The 15,229-nt window shown below is 35.4% G+C and overlaps 1 protein-coding gene across 4 annotated transcripts in view; it reads left to right on the top strand.

Moving 5' to 3' along the window:
• The window catches only part of ATP2B1 (ATPase plasma membrane Ca2+ transporting 1), a 134,212-nt gene that overhangs the window by 113,439 nt on the left and 5,544 nt on the right, over positions 1 to 15,229 (top strand). For 2 of the 4 annotated variants that reach the window (XM_006084010.3, XM_023749792.1), the window contains exons 16-20: positions 1,730 to 1,921; positions 2,155 to 2,368; positions 2,838 to 3,049; positions 6,780 to 6,887; positions 8,816 to 8,998. In XM_006084010.3, the coding sequence (XP_006084072.1) occupies positions 1,730 to 1,921; positions 2,155 to 2,368; positions 2,838 to 3,049; positions 6,780 to 6,887; positions 8,816 to 8,998 (909 nt within the window). Of the gene's footprint in view, positions 1 to 1,729; positions 1,922 to 2,154; positions 2,369 to 2,837; positions 3,050 to 6,779; positions 6,888 to 8,815; positions 8,999 to 9,384; positions 9,472 to 15,229 lie in introns of all 4 variants that reach the window. The other 2 variants (XM_006084009.3, XM_023749793.1) reach the window with 2 other exon arrangements.

Below are 15,229 nucleotides of genomic sequence, written 5' to 3'. Positions count from 1 at the left end.
GATGGGCTGCCTCCTGCATTCCCCCTATTAGGGATCAAGCCAGCATCCTGGGCATGTGCCCTGACTGGGAATCGAACCTACAACCTCCTGGTGCATGGGACAACATTCAACCAACTGAGCCACACCAGCTGGGCTCCCTTTTTTTTTTTTTTCCTTCAGTATAACACCCTGTACTCAACAGTGCTTGCTACTCTTCAGTCCAGACATTCTCTGTAAATTAGCAGGCAGTTTTTTTGCCATATCAGAGGGAGTGGCAAATTGCCTGGTTGTGTGGACTTGGGAAGGGGCTCTGAGGATCTAGCTTTCTTATCACTTTGTTATTAACATATAGCACACATACAGAAAAGTGCCTGAGTCATAAGTACACAACTGACTAGATTATCACACGTGAACAAACCTGAACTATGCAAGGTAAGGAATAGAGTATTACCTATACCCCAGGCACCTCAACCAGACTCACTTCTAATGATTGCCCTGTCTCTCTGCAAAGATAATCAGTATTCTGAAGGTTACTTTAATCTGTTTTTGAACTTTGTACAGAAGAATCATAATGAGTCCAGCTTCCTGTGTTATTATGCTTGTGAGGTTCATCTGTGTTGTTGTAGATAGTATAGTTCTCTCTTTTTTTTAATTCATGACATTGATCCATCCCATCCTACCATTGATGGACATTATTTTTTTAAATATATTTTTATTGATTTCATAGAGGAAGGGAGAGAGAGAGAGAGAGATAGAAACGTCAATGATGAGAGAGAATCATGGATGAGCAGGGAGAGAGAGAGAGATAGAAACGTCAATGATGAGAGAGAATCATGGATGAGCTGCCTCCTGCACGCCCCCTTCTGGAGATCGAGCCCACAACCCAGGCATGTGCCCTTGACCGGAATCGAACCTTGGGACCCTTCAGTTCGCAGGCTGACCCTCTATCCACTGAGCCAAACCAGCTAGGGCTGATGGACATTATTGTTCTTAGTTTGGACCTTCTAAGTACTTCTTCAGTGTCTTCGGTAGACTTTCGATAAATCCTCCTATTTTTAATCATACCTTCACCCTTACTGCCAGTTCTACCTGTGCTGCCAAGTCCTGAGCTTATATAAGAGAGGTCTGTGGTGTAAAAAAAAAAAACCCAGCTATGTCTCTGCTTTCCCTACTGTTGGCTTTGGATTCAATTTTCTGGAGGTCTGCTAATGTTACTTAATATTTGGCTATCTGCTTTTCAACCTCTTGAGCGGACCAGTGGTTTTATTGCTAGCTTTACCCAGTGGCCAGATAAGTTTCTATTGAACAAGTACAAAAAACATTTTAAAGTATGATACTTTGTAAAACACTGTGTAATATGAAGTAAGAATTCTCGTGATCCGCAATGTGTTAAGATTCTCTTGCAGTATCTTCTTTCCCACTAATTTTGTCTTTGAGTTTTTATTTTTAAATATATTTTTTGTGTGTGACTTTTGGAAGGAACTGGAGTAATGCTTGTGTCCATTCCTCTTTTTTAAACCCAATTTAAACTTTATTTTCAAACCTTTTTTATTTTTGATTTCTCCTAAGATCAAATTTCTGAGAGATGGTATCTTAGAATAACTATGTTACCTTCTTTTATAGTAAATATGAGTCAGTAATTATTAAGTACAGTGGTGGTTTGTAGTTGATCAATTGAATATTATCCTTTTGAATATTAAAAATTGTATTTTAAACCTTTAGTCTGATCTGTGGAATTTTTTTTTAATAGGGCATCGCTGGAACTGATGTAGCTAAAGAAGCGTCTGATATCATTCTCACAGATGATAACTTTACAAGTATTGTTAAAGCAGTTATGTGGGGACGAAATGTCTATGACAGCATCTCAAAATTCCTTCAGTTCCAGCTTACTGTTAATGTTGTAGCAGTGATTGTTGCTTTCACAGGCGCCTGTATTACTCAAGTAGGTGGACAATTTCTTCATTAAAGCTTGCTTATTTTAAAGCAAATATGTGTATAACATACCTTTAAAAGTACTTGAATATTTAAATAGGTTGAAGCTTAATATTTTAGGTTAATGACTATAAAAGTGCAATCCAGTTCTGTTCTTTAAGTTTTTAAATACAAAATGCTTCCTGAGAATTGCTGAGTCCCTGAATAGTTGTGAATATCTATCAGGAAATCTGTCTTTTCTAGGATTCGCCACTTAAAGCTGTGCAGATGCTGTGGGTAAACCTCATAATGGATACGCTCGCTTCCCTGGCTCTGGCAACTGAACCCCCCACTGAATCTCTCCTGCTTCGGAAACCTTATGGTAGAAATAAACCTCTCATCTCGCGCACGATGATGAAGAACATTTTGGGTCATGCATTCTATCAACTGGTAGTAGTCTTTACACTCTTGTTTGCTGGTAAGAATTCAATGCCTGATAAAGCTTCAGTTGTTTCTGAGCTAATATTTCAGATGATTATTTGTTACCAGTTTTTCAAGAACATAAGTAGTGCTCTCTTTGACTCCTCATTTACCTTTAATTTCTCCTCTTTATCAGTGTATGCTTAGTACATTGGCGGGGGGAAGACGGGAGCAGTATGAGAGATAGTGGGGTGAGAGTAAAAGGAGTCCTGATTGCTTGTCCTGACTCTGCCACTAACTTAGGTAGGTGATCTGTCGTATGTCATAATAGTTTTTGGGGCCTTCAGTTTGCTCATCTATAAAACACGAGAGAGAATTAGATAATCCCAGATCCCTTCCAACTCTTTCTATGCTGTCATTTGGGCATCAAATAAAGGTCTGGCTAGGTTTTATTGTTGCATACCTCCTTGAAAATGTTAAATGATTTTGTATGACAATTACAAAATAATAATCTTTCATTCTTTCAGGAGAAAAGTTTTTTGATATTGATAGTGGAAGAAATGCTCCTTTGCACGCACCTCCTTCGGAACATTACACTATTGTTTTTAATACATTTGTGCTGATGCAACTTTTCAACGAAATAAATGCCCGGAAAATTCATGGTGAAAGAAATGTGTTTGAAGGAATCTTTAATAATATCATCTTCTGCACAATTGTTTTAGGCACTTTTGTGGTACAGGTGGGTAATTGGAAAAGATAGTTTCAAATTTGATTATTATGTGGGAGATATTAGGTAAACAGGCGGCTTGTTCCAGAAATTACTTGACTGTAATGTGTGGGGCTTCTGTGTATTGCTTTGATGACATTTAACAAGTTTTAAATATCATAACTCAAGTGAAAAATTGCCCTTTCCTGAAATTCTACATATGAGAAGAGTATGTTAATTTAAGCTAATGCTACTTTAATTGCACTATGGGTTCTGTGGTTGTGATATCTCACAGTCTAATTCTGATTGTTTCATTCTATAACATTATTATCAAAACTCTTATTATTTTGATACTATTTAAGGTAAATTTTATAGTTACTTTTAGGCTTGCTTAATTGCTTCTAGCAAATAATAGCAGTTTATTTCTATAGTTTAAATTATATGTTAAAATAATAAAAGGTTTAAAGTGAATGTTTAGATTCCATTTGATTATGAATGGCTGCATTCTGAGTTGGACATGTCAATATTTCATTTTGTAATGTCAAAACAAGGCAGAAGAGAGAGTGGAGAATGGGTGGGGTGTGAGGAGTGCAATTGGGAATGAATAGGAAGTACTGAAAATGTCCCTATTTTTCAGAAATCATTCTAAGAACAAAACTAATGATGACTTTGCATATGGTGATTTTATATCACCATGTATTATAGCTATGTTTTTATATCATCTTGTATTTTGTGGTATTCTTTTGTGTAAATGATTGTATAGTTGGATCTGGGATCAGAACAGGTAAATGAATGGTACATAATTACACCAGGAAGTCAGTAAATGCGGTAAGATTTCAAATTAAAAAGTGAGCTTTTTATGCATTTTATTCAGCCTATACCTTGTGCACTATGGATACTGAAACGAAAACCCTCAACTTAATTATTTCTGTAAAACCTATTTCTGTTAGCTTTCAATTTCTGTAAGTTTTAGGAGAGATGATGCCTACTTGTTACATCGTTTATGAAATATTTTATTTAGATTTTACAAAAATCATTGTTCATAACATGCTAAAGTTTTAGCATTTACTTGCTACAAAATTAGATTTATTAAAATACAGGAATTACAAAAATTTAACTGCCTATATCTCTGTATCAAGCAAATCCTGACAAAGGTTGATATGCCTCAAACAGTTCATGTAAGGTGTCACTCTCTAGTGCCTTATAAACATGCCAGTGCTACTCAGTGTGGTCTGTGGGCCAGCCACCGGTCCACAGCCACTTCATTGCAAGTCCACAGTGAGATGAGGAGCACGGGCCAGAATATAAATGAACAACTTCACTACTCACACTGTGTATTTCAGATGAGAGTTTTGTTTTTTGTTTTTTGTGGTGTTGCAGGGAAGGGAGGGGTGTTATTTTTAGTAGTAGTAGCGGCAGCAGCACTGTGCAAATAGGGCATTGATTTAAACTCTAGTGTGTGTTCCTTATCCTCTTGTCATGGATTAGCACTTTGAATAGCACTTTGTAGACTGTAAGCTGAGTAGGAAACATGAACCTTAATGTACATAGAATAGCCAGAATCTTGATTGTAGATCTGAGGTACCTAAAGGACTTCACCTTATCATCATATACAATAAAAAGCTAATATACAAATTGTACCCTGAACTGGGAGTTCGACTGGGAGTTCAACCAGGAGGCGGGGCCGGCCAGCCAACCAACCGCCCACAGTCCCTCCCCTGGCTGGCCTGGCCCCATCAGCTTGATCAGGGTGGGCCGGCTGGACCCCACCCTTGCACGAATTCGTGCACCGGGCCTCTAGTAAATTATATTTAAGTTAATTTGTCTCTTATTTACCAGCTGATTCTTATTTTTACTTTTTTTTTTTGACAGATCATGAAGTACATAATAATCCTTAACTCTTTGTAAATATTTTTAGTTTCTTTTCTACTTGGTAGTAATTGACACAAAACCCAGTGTTTTCAAAGTATGTTCTATGAAACACTAATCTTTTGAGTTGTTCTTATCTCAATAAGGTTAGGAAATATTGCCTGTTCTGCTTACCTCTTAGAGATTCTTAATGCTTATGCTTATAAGATGATGCTTATGCTCATAATGCTTATGAGATGAACACAGGGGTCCATCAGTTCTGGGGTCACAGCAGAGTGTTGCCTCAGTAGTTGTGTGACCTCAACAAGCTATGATTTCTTTGTCTGTGAAATGGGGACATTAATATTAATTAGGTCATGTCATAGAACTAACTAAAGCATTAAGAGAGATACTGCACTTGAAGCTCTGAGCTTGGTGTTTGCAAGAAAACACTCAAATTTGAGCTGTTGCTTTTCTTTTCTTTTTTTAAATTAACAGTTCAAAGGCTTTGGAAAATCCTTCAGTCAAGAAACCGGTTGAACTTTGTATAATCCAGCCCCTTCTAAATTTAGAAGGCAACACCTAATGCTAGATTCCCTTAGCACACATTTAGGAAGTGCTTCAGTACAGTGAAATACACAATCAGTAGTAGTCCATCTAAGCAGTATATTAAAGAATATGGAAACTTATTTTTAGAAGTAAATTCCCCTATTAATGAGACAATTTTATTTCTTTCAACTCTAAAATAAAAGATTATTATTTCTTATGCCACATAACTAAACATACTAATCATATGTTTCCCCAACATCTTAATATCCTTTTCACATGCCTCATTATACTAAAAAAAGGGTACTGTTTAAATTCTTTTTTAAATTGAAAAAACACAAAGAAATGTGGAGTTTTTTTCTATGCTCATTTTTGTGGTACACAAGAGAAAATTATTATAGATATCTCTCTTAAAATCCAGGCAAAATTGCCAAATCATTTATAATCAACTGGTTGGGCTACTAAAAAAAACACAGTTGGGAATCTGTTTGTACAAGGATACAAATAATCTTGACTTTAAGAACAGTAGAACTGACCAGTACATATCACTTGAGTTTGGAATAAAGTACAGTTACAAAGACTAAATTTCATAGCTCTCAAAAATAAAGTTTAAAAACTGTTAATACCAAAATGATTCTTTTTAATACCAATATTTGGCAACTACTAACTGCCATATCAAAAAGAGGGTGAATAATGTTGCTTAACTCTTAATATTCCTATATACACTGTTTTAGGTTCTTTAAAATAAGTAGGGAAACGTAATCACTGTAATAATGAATTTTATTTATGCAGATCATTGGACTTTTTATAAGGGAAAGCAAATTTCTGAGGGTATACCACCTGTGTTAGCACATATTTCATAGAACTTGCAACTTGCTTTTCTTCTTTAACAGTACATATATTTGTCCTAACATCTAACTATTAACCAGGAGTGAATAGCAATTAGAAGGAAAGTAAAAAAGATTGAATATTATGTTCATTTTTCCATAGTCTTCTCTACAAAAGTACTATCTCTTATGGAAAGGCATAAATTATTTAGAGTTGTACTAAATACAGAAGAATGTAGTTTATTGAGATTATATTGAAAATCAGTATAAAGTTATCTTTTTGATCATGAGAATTATTTTTCTTTAATTTTTAGTAAGCATAATTTAAGCAGGAAATAATACCTGCATTTAAAATTTTGGACAAAGGGATTTTACTTTATTTTATTTGTCTTATATTCAGCTGTGAATATTATACATGTCACCAACAGAATAATGGTTGTTTAGCTTAAATTTTAGAGGACACAAATTTGGGTGATTTTTGAAGTATCTGAATTGTGAAATGTAAAAGATTTAAATAAACTTACTCTTGATTATTCCTCCAGATAATAATTGTGCAGTTTGGTGGAAAACCTTTCAGTTGTTCAGAACTTTCAATAGAACAGTGGCTATGGTCAGTATTCCTAGGAATGGGAACGTTACTCTGGGGCCAGGTAAAAACATCATCATTTCTTGTTCAAACCTTAAGTGATTTTTTTAAAAAAAATTTCCAGTATGTATTTTCTTTAAGCAGTTCTGTACTTGATTCTAAGTAGTTACCATTCTAGGGCAAAAAGGGCATTTAGGGATGTGGTTTTTTTAAATCTAACATTTGCTTTAATTTGTCACTTGCTGTTTATTACAATTATGCCTGTATAATAAAACACTATTTAAATTTCTGACATCGTTTTTTAACTTGTTTTTTAGAACAAGTTTTACAGCAGTATTATTATAATGCATTTGTAACTGGTTAGGATTCTAATATCTGTATCTTTTGCTCTATGACTTATTTTTGCATTTTTAGAATAAATATTTGTACAAAAATATAAAATATTATGTTCTTTACACTATATAATTTTTTATGTACTTTAATCCAATATGTAGCATAGGAAAAATCTTGAGCTTCAGTTTACGTAGAGAATGTTTCCATAAAAATAATGGTATCTGGAAAAAATGGGCCACAAAATGACATTTTAAGTTATTTGAATTGAATGGCTTTAACAGTGTGTATATAAAATACAATGCCTGAAAAATGAGATATACCTCGTCTTTATTATAGGCAGCTGACTTGATTATGCAAGTACATGTCATTATTTTTAAAAGAGAAGTGTTAATGGGCTTCATTTGAAGCCCATTACCATTACTATAAAATTAACTGGTAGAGAATCTATACTAACGTTTTTATAAATGAAGGTTAACATCATGTTATGGTGTGTAACTTGTGCAAACTAATTTATTGTCGTTCTGCAAGACAACTTCCAGGTTTTTCTTGAAGTTAATCTTTTGTCTCACCTTTTTTTTTTTTAATTGTGCTTCTAGGTTCTGAGGTTTCTCTTACTCATTTTGAATACCTCATTAATAGAGATCTTCTTTTAAGTGGTTCCATACTTGGCCCACCTTTCTTTTTTCATTACCATTCTAATTATTATGTAATGTTCTCTCATAGGCAGAACAGAACCCACAATCTCACCCCAAATCTGGCTAATTTCAGGAAGAGGAAATTCAGTATAGCATACATACCCAACAGGCATCAGTTACCTTCTTTGGTTGACATCGTCTATTGAATTTAAGTGCGATGGTAGAAAGCACTGATTTGGTGCTTAGGCGACCTAGGGTCTTAGTCACTCCATGAGCAAGTCTCCTCCCGGACTCTGAGCCTGTTTCACCTGTGTGAAATGAGGTGGATTGCCTAGAAATTCCCTAAGCAGTTTTTATTCTGATTGCATGCTTGTTTCCCTTTGATAAGCCCGACTTCTTTAAGGAATGGCTGCTAACCTCTATATGTTAATAAATATTTGTTTGTGTTTTTATATCCTTTATGTTTTCTGGGGCATCTGTTCCTCTTTGATGTCATTATCAGTCAGTGTTAACACAATTTTTTAAATAGTTTCTTTTATAAAAATAAGTGCATTTAATAAACAAAACACTATTCTTAGTTTAACCTTGGAGATTTTTGGAATTTGGGTATGTTTTTTCTCATTGAATTCTTAAAGCACTAATGAAATACAATTTTTTTCATCTATTAAGACTATTTGCCATTTTTATTTTATCTGAAATAAATATAACTAATATGAGTTCAAGTGAATACATGTCAAAGAATGGTTTTAAAATTTACCATCATGAATGTCCTAAAGTATGAAAAATTGTAATCAGGCTATTTCCATTCAGGAACACTTTTACCCTTCAGACTTAAATCTTTGGTGCAGCTAAGAGAGGAATATTTTTGTTTTTAGAAAAAAAGCCTCTGATGGATAGGATCTCATTGCTTCATTGGTGAAGTTAATTAGTTACGCTTGCACCTTTTCATTCCCTTTGTACTAAAGTTGATCAGTTTAATTGTACTTGATATGATTTATTTCAAGTTCTTTCCCCTGTGTTGTAGCTTATTTCAACAATTCCAACTAGCCGTTTAAAATTCCTAAAAGAAGCTGGTCATGGAACCCAAAAGGAAGAAATACCTGAGGAGGAGTTAGCAGAGGACGTGGAAGAGATTGATCACGCTGAGAGGGAGTTGCGGCGTGGCCAGATCTTGTGGTTTAGAGGTCTGAACAGAATCCAGACGCAGGTATGGGCCTGGAGAGAGGTAGGAGAGGTGATGGGTATGGGAGCCAGCCAGGGCTTTGGAATTGGGGAGGAGGTTTGAACACTCCTTAACTTCCTTTCTAGCCCTCCCAACCCACAAAACTTACTATTTTGAAAAATAATTCTGTTTCCTGGAATGAGTGAAAGTTTTAACTGATCATGAAAGAATGTGTCTATATGCCCCTAAGCTCCTTTTTTCCTAGCTTTCCCCCCCCTTCATCACAAAATACTACTCTTTCCTATTTATTTGCTCTGTAAAAAGTGCCTTTTTTTTCTTTACTTTTTATATGTTGATAGATGGAATGGTCCTTTCTCTTGTTCTCTCTCTCTCTTGCTGAGCAAGCTGTCACAATCTCTGATTCCTTGCAGATGGATGTAGTGAATGCTTTCCAGAGTGGAAGTTCCATTCAGGGGGCTCTAAGGCGGCAACCCTCCATCGCCAGCCAGCATCATGATGTAACAAATATTTCTACCCCTACACATGTAGTGTTTTCCTCTTCTACTGCTTCTACTACTGTGGGGTGTGAGTGTGTGTTCCTAAGTGCATGAAATTAACATTTCCTACTTCACACACCTAACGTTTCTCATTTTCTCCTTAATGTTTAAATTCATGTTCAGGCTTTTCATAAAGCTTTCTTTGCGTAAAGTGGATTGAGACCTCAAAGTGTTGTCATTGTTGTTGTTTTGTTTTTTTAGAGGGCTAGATAACAGGTGGAACAATTGCAACCAAAGTTTAGATATCAAATCTCTGAGCTTGTCTCTATGCTAACTCTGATCTTTAATATGGGGAATAAAATTGTAGCTTAGAATTTGTGAAACTACTATAAATTTTTGAGTATATGCCTTCAAACATGTTTATATTGCATGGTGCCCCAGAAGCATGTGATTGTAAGCTGACCTAACTGAACCAAGAAACTGTTTTTAAAGCTAAAAATGAATTTAGCATTTTGACTTTTATCTTATTGAGGTTGGAAAGTAAGAAGAAAAGTTCTCAGTATATACCCATTGTTTGCCTTCTTAGCCTAGTCTTTGCGGCCTTGTTTTGAATTTTTTTTTCCCCTTGGCGTAAGGGGCTCTGTGTAAGCTTCATAGTTGTATGGTATTAACCTTTTCCTTTCATTTGTGTAATCCATGTAATTTAAAATTGTATCCTAGATAAGAAATAATCTTTTATTTTAAGTTTTCCAAAGAAGTAGGGGAATTGTACTATTAATTATTTCATGTCATACTTTCCATTAACTGACTAGAATAACAGGTTTTTAGTAAATGGCAAAAGCCTATATTGTTCTTATTGTGAATTAGGGACTTGATTTTGTGGTAGATTCTCTGTATAATGGAGACAATGAAGATATAAGCCTATGTACCCCTTACCCCCACCCCCAAAGTCAGCTAAGGTACCTAAGGTTAATCTTCTTTTGGGGAGAGACCTGTCTTTGTTATTTGGTCTTTAGCCAGTTAAGGACCAGAGGAACCTTGGAAAGCTAGAGAGAGGATGAGTTGATGGAGAAAACAATGCTGTTCTACGGAGGACTGTTTATTCAGTGCCTTTTTGTTCACTGTTTGCTTAAGTAATTTTCATTTGTTATTTTTGACAGTGTTGTAAAACAGGCAGAACAGGAACTATTCCCAGTTGTACTGTGAGAACTGACTTGGAGCTGAAATGACTTGTTCATGGCTAATAAGCAGAGGCAGCATGATGTAGAGCACAGAGCAGGCGAGTGCTCTAAGGACAAACTGCCCTGTGACATTGGACAGGGCACTAAAGTTACAGACAAGGACAGACAGGAATCATTCTTTCAAAAACTACTCTGAGCCCTGGCCGATGTGGTCAGTTGGTTGGGCATCATTCTGTGCACCAAAAGGTTGCCGGTTGGATTCCTGGTCAGGGCACATGCCCAGGTTGCCAGCTCGATGCCCGGTAGGGGGCATACAGGAGGCAATCCGATTGGTGTTGTGCTCTTACATCAATGTTTCTCTCTTCTCCCTTCCTCTCTCTCTAAAGATCAATAAACTATTCTTAAAACAAGCCACAAACAAAAAAGCCTACCCTGATACTACCTACCTGAAAGACATGGTATATGTAAATGGCCTGACCTTATGCCTGGGACAGTTGCATCCCTCCCTCCGTATATCTGTGGATTTTACATGATTCCTGGCTCTGGAGGGCTTATTACAACTCATCTCTTCATCTACCACTACTGTTTCATGTGCAGAAAGCCTACCATATGCCAGGGCTATACTAGATCCTTGAGACATTACAGTCTGGTAAGCAAAACAAACTAGTTGAAAATTACTACGTGGTAATAGAACACAGAATGTTATTATAGGGTCCTTATCATACCCTGGGAAGTCAGGAAAATTTACCTGAAGAAAATGACTTCTGAGCTGATTCTTGATAAAATTTGCTCAGCTGGGGAAAGCAGGCCTCAGTACATAGTTTGGTACTAAGAGAGTAATGAGATGTAAGGAGTAATGAGGCTGGAATAGATGGTACGGATCTGTTTATATCCTGTAAAAAGGATCCGAAATGAGACTCTATCCTGAAAGAGTCTCCCTGCACTCAAAATTTTAAATTTGAAAAATTCCAAATGGACAAGTTGAAAGATTAATATATGAATAATTTTATCTGGATTTACCACTTAATATTTCATGACACCTGCTTTATCTATATATTAATGTATACTTTTTCTTGAGCCATTTGAAAGTGGCAAATATCATGACATTTCATCCCTGGATATTTAATTCAGCGTATACCTGTTAAGAATAAGAAGTCTCTTATATAAATTGCCCCCAAAATGTCCTTAATGTTTTTTTTGAAACAGGATTCAAGAAAGGATCATCGACAATATGTTAGGAGTCTCTAGTCTCCTTTCATATAGATCCATTTTTTCCACCTTTATTTTTCAGCACATTTACTTCTTTGAAGAATCCAAGCCAATTGTCTTGTAAGGTATCCTACATTCTAAATTTGTTTCCTCATGGTTAGCTTCCTGTTAAACTTTCCTGACAAGTTTGCATGCCTGGGTGGCATGTATTCTATTTATTCTTATATCAGCAAAATTTTAAATTATTGACTTTTTATTTGTAGGGGTATCACATGACCTTAGGTATACTATATTTAATATATTTCTCTGTATAATTGTGTTCCGGCCTTATATTAAATAATCAGATCAGTCACCAACTTTGTTTTAAGACATACTCATCCACCCCTGCCCCAGGCTCTTTTCTGATGCATAAATATGCCTGGGATTTCTGAATTGCTGGGTGCGTGTGACCAAAATGATAGAGGTATTGAGGGCAAGTGTGTAGTTGTTGCTTCATCAAGGTTTGAGATGTTTATTTCTTTATTCTATATTCTGTGTTCTTGGAGGTAGTGAGGGCTGCTGTATATTCTTGTTCAGGAGCAGGAGGTTATCATTGTATACTACCAGTTGCAGTAATTATATTGCTGTTACCATAAATGCCTTTTAACCTTCCTGGTGAAGGCTTGTGTTAGGTGGTAGTACAGAACATCAGCTAATATATAGAATTAATTATTAGTGTTAATATGTGTAATGAAAGGTTTGATTACCTCACTGTGTTCCTGCCCTAATATAGAACAGTCTTAGAACTGTCTGTGAATGTCAAACTTCTTAGACTGTTATTTGGAATCTTTGCTTTGCTACATGGAAGAAATAATCCATTTCAACTTTGTCATATCCTACACTTGAAACATCTCTGGAGAGATCATCTTTTCCCCTCTGTTATTAGTCAGTTTTACCCCTAAAGATCTCAAGAGAAAACATTCCATAGTTTGTCTTTATAAAGTATATCGTTCTAATATTGGTCTCTACCATTAGTAAATTCTTTTACTGAATTAATAGTTAAACCTTCCTGGAAAGGAGAAATTGAGAGAAAGTCTGGTCTTCTAGGTGAAGGGTTGGTAAACTATAGCCTGTGAACCAACTGTGGCCTGTGGTTTGTTTTTGAAAATAAATTCTTGTTGGAACAGAGTCATGCCCAGTCATTTAAGTAGCGTCTGTAGTAGTTTTTGCACTTCACTGGCAGAGTTCAGGGATTGCATCAGAGACCATATGGCTCACAAAAGCTATATTTACTCTCTGGTTTTTTTACAGAAAATGTTTGCCAACCTCTATTCCAGATAAGTAAAACATCACACAAGATGGTCTTACTTTGAGAAAATTTGATGTGAAAATACCCAACTTTGGAAAACAACCTAGAATTTTCTTTCTTGTTGCATAGTATCTTTTATTTTACCATTGCTGTTCTTTGTTAGTGCACATAGTAAAAGTAATGATGAATATAAATTTCAGAAATGGGCAATCTGTTGCAGAAGATAAGATATATCAGCTAGTGACTAAAATGGTCTCAAATTTTAGAGCTAACCATGCACGTCATGTTTTAGGCAATAATATTGTTATTATGTTCTGCTGTCAAAAGTTAGGACTATATTTAGGAAAATTGGTGGTTTAGCAGGGTACATGGTTTTGCTTTATTACTTAAATTTAATGTATGTAATGTAAACTGATAATCATTTTCAGTTTCTTAAAATTACTTTGTGATTATGGTAATCACTGATTTTTTTTGTTTGCCATATGCTTCGTGCAATGTTTTCCTCTGAATTTACCCTTTAAAATATGTTTTACATAGGAATTATTGGATTTGTCTTAATTTTAATAATTTTAGGAGTTATAATTATGTTTTGCATCAGAGGTCTCAATACATATTAAAGGAATTGTTAAAAGACTGGATAAAATAAACAATAAGGCTTGGATTGTCAAGAATGCTGATTAAGGTTATTTCTTATTTTTCTGCTTAAACTGAATTCATTATAGTAGTAAAATAGTTCCCTACCTAAGGTATTGTGCACACAGTTGTGCTTTTTAGTTACTCAGAATTACTGTACTGTGAAAATTGTACATTTAGAAGGTAATAGAAATCACAGCAAGTGTAGGTTAGCTTTTTATTTATGTTCTTCATGAGTAGAAAGTGCTTTTTTATTTATGTTCTTCATGAGTAGAAAGTAAAATGAATCTGCTTCAATGACCCCTGAGTAATCTAGATTTTACTAGTTGTGTATGTATCTAATGTGAGAACTGTTCTTTGAAATGGCCTTGCTTTGGAGGATTCTGAGCTGTCCTTTATATGTCATGTCATCATGTGGCCAAGTAGTGAAGTCAGAGGAAGACAGCATTAACCTTAACCTTAGAAAGTGTTTTATTCTGGTGAAGATAGCTATAATGTTAATGTCCACATGTTCTCTTACTCACTTTCAAAGAACCTGTAATTGGGAGTCCAGGAAACTTGATTCCAAGACATTTTGATACTGATTAGGAGTGACGTGACAGGTCAGCCACCCGTCCTGGATGCTCAGTTTCACCATTTATAAAGTGGTTAAGAGAAAGTATGTCGAGTAACCTTTCAACCCCTGATGTTCTCAGATAATGTAGTAAATTCTTTCAGAAAGAAAATTTTCTTAAAAATTGAAAAATTTTGGTAAAAAAGAATGTAATTTTACCTGCCACGGATTGTGTGTGTGATTATGTGTACACACACACTGACTGCTCTTCAGACTGCCCATCCTAGAGCTTTGCTGCCTCCCTCATCGCCAACTTAACTCAAGCCTTTCTCCTGAGCTCTAGCTTTCTGCACTTGGATGTTCTGCAGCCCCTCAAATTTAACATGTTCCATAAATTGATTTATTTCCCCCATGATTCTTTACTATTCCCCTCTACCCACACTGGTCAAAACAAAACAGAAAACTTAACTATTTCTCTAGCTCTATTAGCAGCATTGTCAGCAACCAAGTCAAGGAAGTAACAACTCCAGGGTCCTCTTGGACAGCTCTCATACCCACCCAGGTTTGCTGGCTGATCCTCCAATGTGTGTTCTCTGTGCCTACTGACCACTGACACCAACAGATATTTTTCTTTTTTTGAGGAGGTCATCTTTTTGCTTTTTTAACTGCATAGTTTATTATTAGGATGATCGGGATACTTGTTAAAAAAAAAAAAAAAAAATATATATATATATATATATATATATATATATATATATAGTAAAATTTGCAAGATTTCACATTAAAAAACAATTAAATGAATGATTATAATGGTGTATTTAGTAAGCATTGTTTTCACACCATATGATAAAACACTAAGTCTTAGTAAATGGGGAACAGCAGATGGGACAGTATCTATTTGCTGGTAATAGTCTG

This window comes from Myotis lucifugus, unplaced genomic scaffold, assembly GCF_000147115.1.
Source record: "Myotis lucifugus unplaced genomic scaffold, Myoluc2.0 scaffold_9, whole genome shotgun sequence".
Classification (NCBI taxonomy): Eukaryota; Metazoa; Chordata; class Mammalia; order Chiroptera; family Vespertilionidae; genus Myotis; species Myotis lucifugus.
The sequence above is the reverse complement of the archived record's forward strand: the minus strand, read 5'-3'. Positions and strand labels throughout refer to the sequence as shown.